General features: G+C 30.7%; 1 protein-coding gene across 4 annotated transcripts in view; it reads right to left on the reverse strand.

The window, feature by feature from the left end:
* LOC114335387 (dmX-like protein 2) overlaps positions 1 to 12,890 on the reverse strand; it is a 257,436-nt gene that overhangs the window by 203,945 nt on the left and 40,601 nt on the right. For 2 of the 4 annotated variants that reach the window (XM_050656400.1, XM_050656402.1), the window contains exon 3: positions 10,684 to 10,716. The exons of the other annotated variants lie outside the window; for them this stretch is intronic. In XM_050656400.1, coding sequence (XP_050512357.1) covers positions 10,684 to 10,716 — 33 coding nt within the window. The remainder of the gene's footprint in view (positions 1 to 10,683; positions 10,717 to 12,890) is intronic. 4 annotated transcript variants of the gene reach the window in all.

The raw sequence follows: 12,890 nt of genomic DNA on the forward strand, positions 1-12,890 counted from the left end.
TGTAATGTGCTTTGACAGCTGAATTTAATGGATAGTCCCTTTATAGGGAGAACTCTTCAGTTAGAATTTCTGGAGACCAATAAGTTCTAGTTTAAAATTCTAAATGAATCTAAAACTCGCAAATAAACCACCAAAAAAAATAAGTACCTCTAATCAGGTAATGGATGATTTTGAAATGAAACACGTTAATAGCATAAAAAATAATCCTATAAGACACCAGTTGTGGTGGCTTTTGTCTTTTGCGATCGTTGAACAAATTAGCTGTGTACATTTTAAGTGTTAAGTATATCGCAAGGGTCCATTATTAGTTCATCTTGATCATTACGTATATGCACGTGACTTGTTTTTGTTGAAGATACCACCAATTTCCTTAATTTTCTTGTTGACATCGAAGCTGTCGCCGAGTTTTAGATAGGTTTTCAGCTTCGATGCAAAGTGTAGTCATCCATATCTCCTTCGCCGCTATAATTTCTTAATGTTTATTTGTTTATTTTGCGCAGTTCTTCTTCATCAATTCTTTCGTCCCCTTCCATTTTTCTTGTAATTTCCATTAGTTGCTTTGTTTCAGCGGTTATACATAAACTTATTTAACCCATTCGCGGACACGACTGCATATGCAGACACTTACAAAGGGAAATTACTGTCCGCATATGCAGTCGTTTCCGCGAATGGGTTAATATCGTAAAATATCCAATTTTATATAATTTTGTAACACATATATATGACTCTCACAAATAAAATGCAATATATTTAACATGTTACTGCAAAAAAGAATAAAAACCTGTCTGTGCATATTCATGTAACAATACATAAAAAAATTACATTTATCATAATATTATATTTACTCTGGGCTAATTAGCAAAATTCATGGAAAAGTTATTTACCAGCAATTTTATTGCTGGAATCGAATTATAAGATCCTATATAATATAGGTATGCAAAGTCCGCAGATAGTGTGCTACTTTTTTTATAAACAAAATGGCGCCGACAAATCGTATCTTTTTCAATTATTGCTCTATAACTCCGAAGATTTTAACTTTACAACAAAAACACCCAAATAAAAATTCACCGCAATTAAATTCTGCATAGAGATGTGTTTTTCACGATTTGCTCCGACGAAAATTTTCCTCGCAAAATGCGGGTTTTCCTAACAAAAACTCTAATTTTCAAATAAAGTTTTAGGTAAGTAATTATTAATCAATAATTAAATAACTTAGTGACATCAAAGCTTTCTTGGTACAGATTGTAATTCCAGAAGCCGGTGAAAATTAAACGAATATTTTGGAAAACAATTCAATTGTTAATTAACAATTTATGATCGCAATAATAACCAAAATAATCATGATACATTGATCAAACTTATAAAGATTATAAAGATGAGATGCTTATTTAATATTTTATCGACAAAATATAAATTTTTCTTTTTTTTTTGGCATATTTTTAAAATTTTGAAAAAAAAAAAATAGTTATAATACGCTGGTCTAATTAGTAAATACAAAGAAAGGTTATTTAGCAGCAATTTTATTGCTGGAATCGAATTATAAGATCCTATATATTATTAATATAGGTATGCAAAGTCCGCAGATAGTGTGCTACTTTTTTTATAAACAAAATGGCGCCGACAAATCGTATTTTTTTCAATTATTGCTCTATAACTCCGAAGATTTTAACTTTACACCAAAAACACTCAAATAAAAATTCACCCCAATTTAATTCTACATAGAGGCATGTTTTTCCCGATTTGCTCCGACGAAAATTTTCCTCGGAAAATGTGGGTTTTCCCAACAAAATCTCGAATTTTCAAATAATTTTTTTGAGCCAGTAATTATTTATCAATAATTATATAGCTTGGTGAAATAAAAGCTTTCTTGGTATAGATTATAAATTCAGAAGCCGGTGAAAATGAAACGAATACTTTAGCAACAATTCAATTGTTAATTAACAATTCAATTGTTAATTAACAATTTACAGTCGCAATAACAACCAAAATAATCATGAGACATTGATCAAACTTAGAAAGATTATAAAGGTGTGATGCCTATTTAATATTTTGTCGACAAAAGATAAATTTTTAATTTTTTTGCATATCTTTAAATGTTTAAAAAAAATTGTTATAAACAAATTAACATTTCTCAGAAATTGTTTATTATATTCTAATTTTAAAAATACTTAAAATGCGTATTTCGTAGGTCTTGAAAATGAATGCTTTAATAGCTATTTGTATAACAAGGGATGAAAGTGCTACTTTTCTTCCCGAGAATGAAGTTTACTGCCCGACGCGTAGCGGAGGTCGGTAATCATTCAAGGGAGGAAAAGGTACTTTACTCCCATGTTATACATATGGTTTTTCCACCTTCCTCAAATAACAATTCATTTTTTCATTTTTACTTAATCTATGTATGTAACTAACCAACAAAATTTATTAGAACTAAAACTAACAAGTAGGTACAGTATAACTGTCAACTGTCAAATCTAAGTAAAATTATTAATGTAAACATTGTTAAATCAAAATAACAATTTACTGTTTTTTGTCATTCTGCGAAATACCGGGTGTATTATAAATAAACGTTAAAATGTACAGATACTTACGTAATAGAAAATAGATATTGTACAGGGCGTCAATAAGTTATATTTCATGAATGAAATACCATGACGTCATTTTTACTTTTCCTCCCTAGGGAGGAAAAGTACAACTTTGCTCCCTACAATAAGGTCCGGAAAAGTATACTTTCGGTAGAGGTAGGTGGAAAAAAAAATTTCCAACCATTTGCAAAAAAGTTATGAAACAGCAAAGTAAATATACGATTTCTCCGTTGTTTATAATTTGTTTTAATTGTTTCAAAGCTTAAAAGTGAGTCTATGGTACAATCTAATTACTCACAAAGAATGTCAAAAATTAGTGCAATGGTTATATTTTAATCAAAGATTAAAAAACTTTTTTTTGTAATTTTTAGCGCAAAAGTAGGCCTGATACAGAGTCGGAGCTAAAATGTTCACTCGAAGCGACTGACACGCAGCATACATTATTTATTAAAAGTGTACGTCGCGCGGCCGCCGGTCGTCGCTCCGAGTGAAAATTTTAGCTACAGTACTGTATTATTCTACTTTCGCGCGTGTAAATTACAAAAAAATATATTTATAATCTTTAATTAAAATATAACCATTAAACTTATAATTGATATTTTTTTGTAAATAATTAGCTTGTACTTTAAACTCACTTCTACGCTTTGAAAGAATTAAAAAAAATTATAAACACCGTAGTAATCGTATGTTTACTTTGCGGTTTCATAACTTTTTTGCAAATTATTAGATTTTATATATTTTAATTTAAGAAAAAACTAGAGATTTGACTTTTCATAAAAACTGCTTTTTATTTATTCAACAACTACTACTTTCTTTTTTTTATCAACAACAACCTACTTATTTTTTTTATAAACATTTTAAATAACAACCTAAAGGGTGGTTTATATGAACATTACAAAAACATATTCCAATACTCCCACCTTTTTGTTAAGTTGCTCAAACCATAAACAAACCTTTTAAATAAAAAAATATAACAAATGTCCACCACAAAAAAAATAAATAAAAGTATTGAAACCACACCAGTTCTTTTGTTGCTTGTGATGCAGCTACAAACTCAGATTCGGCTGTTAGATACCGAGGTCTGTCTCTTGCTTATCCGGTGTCCAAAACGTAGCGAGTGGTGAAACGACGAGTTTCTTTATCACCTGCATCATCTGCGTCACTGTATCCATGTATGTTAACTTTAATATATTTGTCATAACAAATGCCATAATTTATTATGCCTTTTAAGTACCTGATGATCCTTATGACAGCATTCCAATGTGCTGTATAGCGGCTGACTACTCCCACCGCATGTGCAATGTCTGGTCTTGACACTATGGCTAAAAACATTAATGAATCTATTCCCTGTCTACATGACATTTCATTTTCTAACGACCTCTTATTTGACTCACATGTTCTCAAAATCATTTAATCTGGCTGGTAAACGTATATGTCGTTGTGGTCTCAAGTTGGGTATATTGTCAACATCTTGTAAAACTTCTATTTCATTATTAACATTTATTTGTTCTTCTTGTCTCTCTTCAAGTTCATTTTCTTGTATTTCAAAAATTGTCACATCATCTTCAGCTGCTATCTTGATCACATTGTTTTTCTTTGCACTGTACATTTTCTCATTGAAAAACACATTTCTAGATATCACTATTTTCTGTGTTGTTGGGTTGAATAATCTATAATTTGTGGAGTTTTTGTCATATCCAACAAATATAACCTTCTCACTCTTTGCATCTAGTTTCCTTCTTTTCTGGTCAGGAATATGTACATATGCATCACACCCAAACACTTTCATGTGGTCAAATACAGGTTTCTGCCCTGTCCACTGTTCATAAGCTGTAGAACCTGGTGTCTGTTTGCTTGTAATTCTGTTGCAAATGTAGATAGCAGTATTAACTGCTTCTGCCCATAGCCTCTTATCTACTCCAGATTGGTATAACATACATCGAACCATTTCTACAATTAATCTGTTGTCTCGCTCAGATCTGCCATTTTGCTCTGGAGTGTATGGTGATGTGGTTTCTGACTCTATACCTTCTTGTTCTAAATACTCTTTGAAAGCATTATTTGTATACTCAGTACCATTATCTGTATGCAGTTTTTCAACAGAATAGCCATACTTTGCCTTAATTTTTCTATTATATACTTTGAAACAATCTAGTACATCTGCTTTATGTCGAATAAAATATGCTACTCTATACCAGGTGTACTCATCTTTGAATGTTACAAAGTAACGTGCTCCTCGTACAGATTCAGTTTGCATAGGTCCACAAACATCACTGAATATTCTTTTTCCAGGAGGTAACTTAGTGTGTGGTCTCTCTTTAAAAGTCTTCTTATGTTGCTTTCCCATCAAACAACCTTCACAAACAAAATCTTGTTTCTTTTCTGTAACACCTTTGATTAAGTTCATTTTTACCATTTCTTCTAAATATTTCTTATTAACATGTCCCAGTCTTTCATGCCATATCTTTAAATCATCTACTGAAGTCACACATGCATTATATATTATTGTGCGAAACATCATTTTATATGTGTTGTTTCTATCCTTTATACCAACTGCTGCTAGATTCTCATTTTCATATACTTTGGCTTCATTGTTAATCTTAATTACACTTATACCTTTGTTTGTCAAAACACCTTCTGAAAATAAATTCTTTCTCAACTGTGGGATTATATAGCTCATCATTTATAGTGGATTTAAACCATTGTCCATTGATCAACTTCTCTATTTTAATAGTTCCCTTACCTTGTACTGGTAGTGTTTGATTATTGCCTAGTGATACCTGTGATATAAAAGTTCTGTCAATATTAAAAAAATATTCTTCCCTGTAACACATATGTGCTGATGCACCACTGTCCATAATCCAATCATCACTTGTATCCACTTTTTCTAGCTGTTTTTCTTCTATGTTGAATGCACTCTCATTATTAACATTATAATATGCGCTACTCGAAGAACCACCATGCTGATTTTCTGTAGAGTTGCCAGCTTGTGCTCTGTCATTCTTTTTGTAACCTTTTCTGTAGTTACTAAAGCCACCTCTGCCTCGATTATGACTTCTATATGACCTGCTACTACTGTTTTCTTGTTCATTCTTTTTCTCTCTGCAAAATTTGACAATGTGCCCTCGGTTTCTACATCCAAAACATATTACACCCCTTTCTTGACCTTTCTGATCATATTTTCCTTTGAATGACATTGTTGCCAGTGCTTGGTTCTGTCTCTTCATATGCAGTTAAGTTCATTTCTTCATCTAACAATCTTGCGGTGGGGTTACCTATAGTTTGTTTAGCACTGTCTACGGACAACCATGCCTGTCTAACATTTCTATACTTTTGGGGCAATGTACTCAGTATTTTTGTCATAATAGCAATATCACTCACATCATCACCTGCTTCTTTAATTTGCTTAGCAAGATTCTGCACTTTTGCTATGTGTTGAGCGATAGTATCTAGGCTACTCATCTTATATTGATGAAACCGTTCATGCAACATCATTTTATTTGATTCTGATTTCTGCTCATAAATAGACTCAAAGGTCTCCATAATCTCTTTAGCAGTATTACAACTTTCAATTAAAGTAATCTGATTTAAACTCACTGCAGATGTTAAAGTGAACATAGCCTGGGCATCCTTTTTAAACCATGCCTGTAATTCGTCTCCTGCTACTTCTGGTTTGATTAACGAGCCATCAATAACTCCATAAATACCTTTTGCACGTAAGGCACATTTTAGTAGGAACTTCCACTGTTGAAAGTTAACGCCATCAAATTTACCAACTGTGGATATATCTAATTTGTCACCCATTATTTTTTTTTGCTTCAAATTTCCGGCGACACACGCCACTCCAGTTCTTTCTTTCACTGGGTCTAGTTCTTTCTTTCAAACCCTTATACTTCGGACACACCGGCAAAGTCTTTAAATATAAGTAAAATTTAATAAAAAATTTTGGTCTTGGTAAAAGGTATATTATTTTAAAAAGCCCTATAGGGCTACAAACATCGAACAGAACGTTTTCGCTCTAAAAAGAGCATCATCAGTGTTGCAAGAACATGGTGAGCCAACCAAAAAATACGAAGGTCAAAGCCTTTCAAAAATGGACTAAAAGTCACATCAAAATGCTAACATAGCAAATTCCAAAGGATGGATATAATCCCTAAGGATATGGCCCTAGGATAACATATGACTCCCACACGTTGTAAGTGGGTCAAAGGTAACAAATTAGGTCATTATGTTACAAGAGCTGACAGGCAACTGAGCTCTTGTAACATAATGACCTAATTTGTTACCTTTGACCCACTTACAACGTGTGGGAGTCATATGTTATCCTAGGGCCATATCCTTAGGGATTATATCCATCCTTTGGAATTTGCTATGTTAGCATTTTGATGTGACTTTTAGTCCATTTTTGAAAGGCTTTGACCTTCGTATTTTTTGGTTGGCTCACCATGTTCTTGCAACACTGATGATGCTCTTTTTAGAGCGAAAACGTTCTGTTCGATGTTTGTAGCCCTATAGGGCTTTTTAAAATAATATACCTTTTACCAAGACCAAAATTTTTTATTAAATTTTACTTGTAATTAATGGTATACAGCCAGCTACAGGAAATTCTTCCTAGTGGATCTTTAAATATACTTTCTTGCTTTATCGGACACACCGATACTTTAAACTAAATACACGCAGTAGTTAAGTATGATCTGGGGCCACATAACCTATTAGATTTTATATATTTTAATTTAAGAAAGAACTAGAGATTTGACTTTTCATAAAAACTGCTTTTTATTTATTCAACAACTACTACTTTCTTTTTTTATCAACAACAACCTACTTATTTTTTTTATAAACATTTTAAATAACAACCTAAAGGGTGGTTTATATGAACATTACAAAAACATATTCCAATACAAATGGTTGCAAAAAAGTTTTAAAGCATTCATTTTCAAGATATTTGAAATGCGCATTTTAGCTATTTTTTAAAATTATAATATAATAAAAACTTTCTGAGAAACGTTAATTTGTTTATAACTATTTTTTTAAAACATTTAAAGATTATGCAAAAAAATAAAAAATATATATTTTGTCGACAAAATGTTAATAGGCATCTCATTTTTATAAGATTTCAAAGTTTAATCAGTGTATCATAATTATTTTGGTTATTATTGCGACTATAAATTATTAATTAACAATTGAATTGTGGCTAAAATATTCGTTTAATTTTCACCAGCTTCTGGAACTATAATCTAAACCAAGAAGGCTTTTAAGTCACCAAATTATTTAATTATTGGTAGATAATTACTTATCTAAAACTTTATTTGAAAATTAAAGATTTTGTTGGGAAAACCCGCATTTTCCGAAGAAAATTTTTGTCGGAGCAGATCGGGAAAAACACGTCTCTATGCAGAATTTAATCACGGTGAATTTTTATTTGAGTGTTTTTGTTGTAAAGTTAAAATCTTCGGAGTTATAGAGCAATAATTGAAAAAAACACGATTTTCGTGCGCCATTTTGTTTATAAAAAAAGTAGCACACTATCTGAGGACTTTGCATACCTATATTATTAATATATAGGATCTTATAATTCGATTCCAGCAATAAAATTGCTGGTAAATAACTTTTCCCAAAAATGGCCTATTCTCCGATAATCAGCCCAGACTAATTTGTTACTATTATTTATTGTATTATGTACAGTCCGTCTAATATACTTACCGTTGCACGTCATTATCTACGTCAGAAATCTAAGTTGACATAGTTGCCAAAGTGTAAAAAAATCCTGAATCCATTTTAAATCAAATAAGACATGATTATTGCGATGTGGATTATACAACAAAACAAATTAATATTGAATGCAAATAAATAAAAACATTAGAAATAGAAAACAAGAATTAAGTTATAATCTTACGTTAAAGTAAATAATAAAAACAATAAATATAATAAAACAAATACTAGTAAAGAATCAAAACAAATCTGAAGTGTCAATATCGCAACCGCCAAATAAATGTTACCAATTTATGCCAAAATGTCACCTTCGTTCGATTACAGTTACAGTGTGTTCTGAACAAAATGTACTGCATAAAAACGCTTTATAATCCATTTATACAAATTAAATGAAACATATTATTGTGTATTTCTTTTAGTTAACATTAATAGAAATCTTCAAATATTATTTCTACGCGTATATAATAAAATATGTCTAGTGGCTGTAATTCCAGTGTACTCGGCAAAATGATTCAAAAATAGAACATACCTACAACCTAAATATTTCGTGTTGGTATCATGTGACGTCGCGGGCTATGACGCGGATGACGTGCAACGGTAAGTATATTAGACGGAGCATACTCTATAAGTAAAGTTTTATTTGATTATTATGGAACGAATTGAAACAACAAATAAGCAGAAGGATGTTCTGTATTAGAACGTATAGTTTTAAAATTGCAGATACCAAGTTCTCAGAAACGATGATGTTTCAGCGTTATTACGATAGCATCATAGTTTGGATACTAATAAAATATACAGGGCGTCCACGCTCCTCACAAAAGAAAACTATAAATTATTCTGGAACTCATTTTATGTCCACTTGACGTAAATTCTTCTTCTTTTTCGAGTGCCATCTGCTTGCCCGTTTGTACTCTTCGTCTTTTGTAGTGCCGTTTTAGGATCTTCAAAATATTGTGCCTACGTCTCTGATATTACACCAATCCTTTATGTTTCTTAGCCACGAATGGTGTTCTCTTCTTGGGCCCCGGTAGGGCTTTATCTTTTCTTGTAAAGTTAGTTTGAGAATATACTATTTGTTTCCCCTCAGGGTATAACCAAATCCCTGATAATGTTAAGAAGTTTTTTCATGGCCCATTTTAGGCAATACTGTGTACATTGTACATGTCTCTGTCCCATATAAGAGAAAAAAATACATGTATGTAAAGTGATTTACGTCAAATCGACATAAAATGATCTTTAGAATTTGTAGTTTTCTTTTGTGAAGAATGTTTATGTACACCCCATTATAACCACTACATACACATCATACTATACTATACATAAATGAATAATTTTGTACAATTTTTTATTGTAAAATAAAATTAATTTATTATTAATGCTGATAAATACAAATAAAAACTAGTATAGTTCTGCCACTCTATCTCTGCCCATGCATGAAATTATTTACGAATTACTTTTTATACTAGGTCTCTTTTTACTCACAGAAACTAGTATTTCAAAATTAAGCCGCTTGTCCATAAAAACCACAATAAGTTAAACAAGGATAAACATACGACATGTCTTTTATACCTTGTTTACTATGAATTTTGACGTTTATAATTTTCAGTGAAAGTGGCATTAGCGCATTTGCTGTGTTTTTGGAATGTATAACTTATATTGTGTTTATTTTATGAAGTTATATCGTGTTAAATATATTCATTTTTTTTTCGAATCCTGAGAACACTAATAAGTATTTTTGAAAAATTTAATCGCAGAATGAAACACTACTTTATTACAGATGGCCAAAAGTCCCTTAGAATAAATAAAAAGTTTCTTTTGAGTGAAATGGTTACAATTAAAAATCACAATAAATTTTCTTTTATTTTCACCCCTGTAACTTATTAAAATAAACATTATAGAAGATTTCACGGACTTTCGGCCCTCAATAATAATGTAATCTTTCATTCTGCGTTTAAATTTTTCAAAAATATTTATTAGTTTTCTCAGGATTCGAAAAAGATTAACACATTTAAAACACATTAAAAACTTTGACATGCGTCAAAATTTTGCATTTTGCTCCGTTTCCCTTAACATAGTAAAATATAAATGTACAATAGAACTCTATAAAATACGTCCTCCGATAATAGCCATTTCCTAATTATTCCATTGACAGTACATATCAATGATATTATACATCGACGTATGATTCTTATTGTTTTGATTTAACTTGTTTGAAAATGAATCATGACGTTTGGGCAATGATAAAATGGAACAACTATAAAAAATATTGATAAGAAATATTGCTTACATGAAAATACACAAACTACACAAAGCACAATTATCATGCTTTTAATCTTTATACTCAAAAACAAAACCATGTTAGGCAGTTAGTTTTGTAAATTTAATATACCTTAATACTTGTAGGCAGCTTTAAACTAGCTCGCTGAAATTAAACAATGTTACAACTACACTATTTATTATATAATTATACAGTAAGCGCCACGCTACTAGATACATGGGTAGGTACCTAATTTCTATGCTTATGGGCAAGTCCGGTCATGTTACTATCAAGAAACTATTCAAAATAATTGTTTTTCTATACAAAAAACACATTAATTAATAGTATTGTTACTCTGCTTTAAAATAACTTTATTCAAACAACAAGAATATTACAATACCTTAAAACTTACAACTTTAACAAAATGACAATTGAGGGGATTAGATGCTAAGGGTTATAAGTGATAAAATATTGTAAACTGAGTTAAGTGTACAAAATAATACTAGATAGTATTAAAAATTGGTGGCGAAATACTGGTGGCGACATATCGCAGGTTCTAGTTTGACTACTTACTAGTGATGTAAGAGGAGAATATTCTCATTACGTATTTTTTATGGGAAATAAGCCACAATTTTACTAAAAAATGAATTTATTAAATAAATTCATTTTTTAGTAAAATTGTGGCTTATTTCCCATAAAAAATACGTAATTATAAAAATGCCACAAGGAAATAGCTTCAGAACAACATTGAGAATATTCTCGGCAAAAATTTTCTATATTTTCAAAAACCGAAACAAAAATAAAAACTAGATACGGGTCAAATTATTATAATTTAAAAAATATGTAGGTATATTGTTTTTGTCAATCCTATGAACCACTAACAAGGGTGTTTACAGTGTCAATATTTATTGTTTTGGTGCAATATTAACGTGCATATACAGTCGGAAAAATGAAAGATTACCCATGAACGATCATATCAATCACTTATTTTGCATTTTCTGTCTTTTTCTATAACAAACGTTTGTTATTTATAGAAAAACACAGCTAATACAAAATAAGTTATTGATGTGATCGTTCATGGGTAATCCTTTATTTTTCCGAATGTATTTAGAATGGTGTTCATTTAAGCAGAGGAGAACAAGTTGAGGAAACTGAGTATGTAGATAATTTAGCAACTTTAAAATATGTTGATGAGTCGGCTGAAATAATGGCAGATTTGGCACTTTATCGGTCTAAGGAGGGATTTTTTAGAAAACCATACGTTGTAAAATCAATTGAAAACCTAGACCCAATCATATGGTGAAAACGTACATATTTCGGAACAAAATTAACTAAAATAGCAGTTGATATATTAAGCATGCCTTCATCCAGTGCAGCTACTGAAAGATGTTTCAATACCTATGGTTTTTTTATCCACTCCTCTAAAAGAAACCGGCTTACTGCTGAACGGGCTCGTAAGGTAACTTTTATTGCTCACAATTTAAAATTGTTTAAGTAGACCAATCCATGACTGAGCTGGCCACTCGTGAAAAACAAAATCCCACAACTTCTCATCAGTACATTGAAATGCAGAATGTAGACGACCAGGATGAATTAATAATAGAAATAGATTCTGAATCTGAGGCCTTCATTTTTTTTCAATTTAATTTTTTTATCAAAGAAATTTTGTGTTTTCTGTTGTTTTTGTATTTTTTATATACAAAGAACACTGTTGTTTCATCTCATAATTTTGTATATAATTTCATGATTTTTAATACCCTATTTTTCATCTTTAACAATATTCCTAAGTTCGTCATGGGGTTCATTCTCAGAAAGTTCTCCATATCGAGAATATTCTTGAGAATATTCTCCGATTTTTCATTCTCGAGAATTTTCCAACACTACTACTTACGAAGTATTTAAAAACAGTTTGCGGCAAACAGGTATAACTTCACTTGTATCACTTTGCCTGTAAGGTGTAAAGTATTCAAAATAAGTGAAATAATAACACAAAATGTTTAGTTTTCATAAATAAAAATGTTTAATTTTTACGTAATTTTTCTATTATTTTAGTTTAAGAATTTAAGAAATTGGTAAGGTACTTAAGTGGCAAAGAGAAACAAGTGCAAAATTTGAAGCAGAGGGGTACAAGTGCAAACGTTTTTTTCCAAATTTCAAATATTTTGAATGAAAATAAATCCTAGCTTTACAAAAGCTTTTACAAGTAGATAAATAAAAGGTATAAAATTAATTTAAAATAAGTTCATGAGCGATTAATTGGCTGTAGAATTTACTATGTAAATTTAACGACTTCGTTTTTCTCAATTGAACCATTTTATCACTTGTACCCCTTAGCATCT

This window comes from Diabrotica virgifera, chromosome 7, assembly GCF_917563875.1.
Source record: "Diabrotica virgifera virgifera chromosome 7, PGI_DIABVI_V3a".
NCBI classification, from domain to species: Eukaryota; Metazoa; Arthropoda; class Insecta; order Coleoptera; family Chrysomelidae; genus Diabrotica; species Diabrotica virgifera.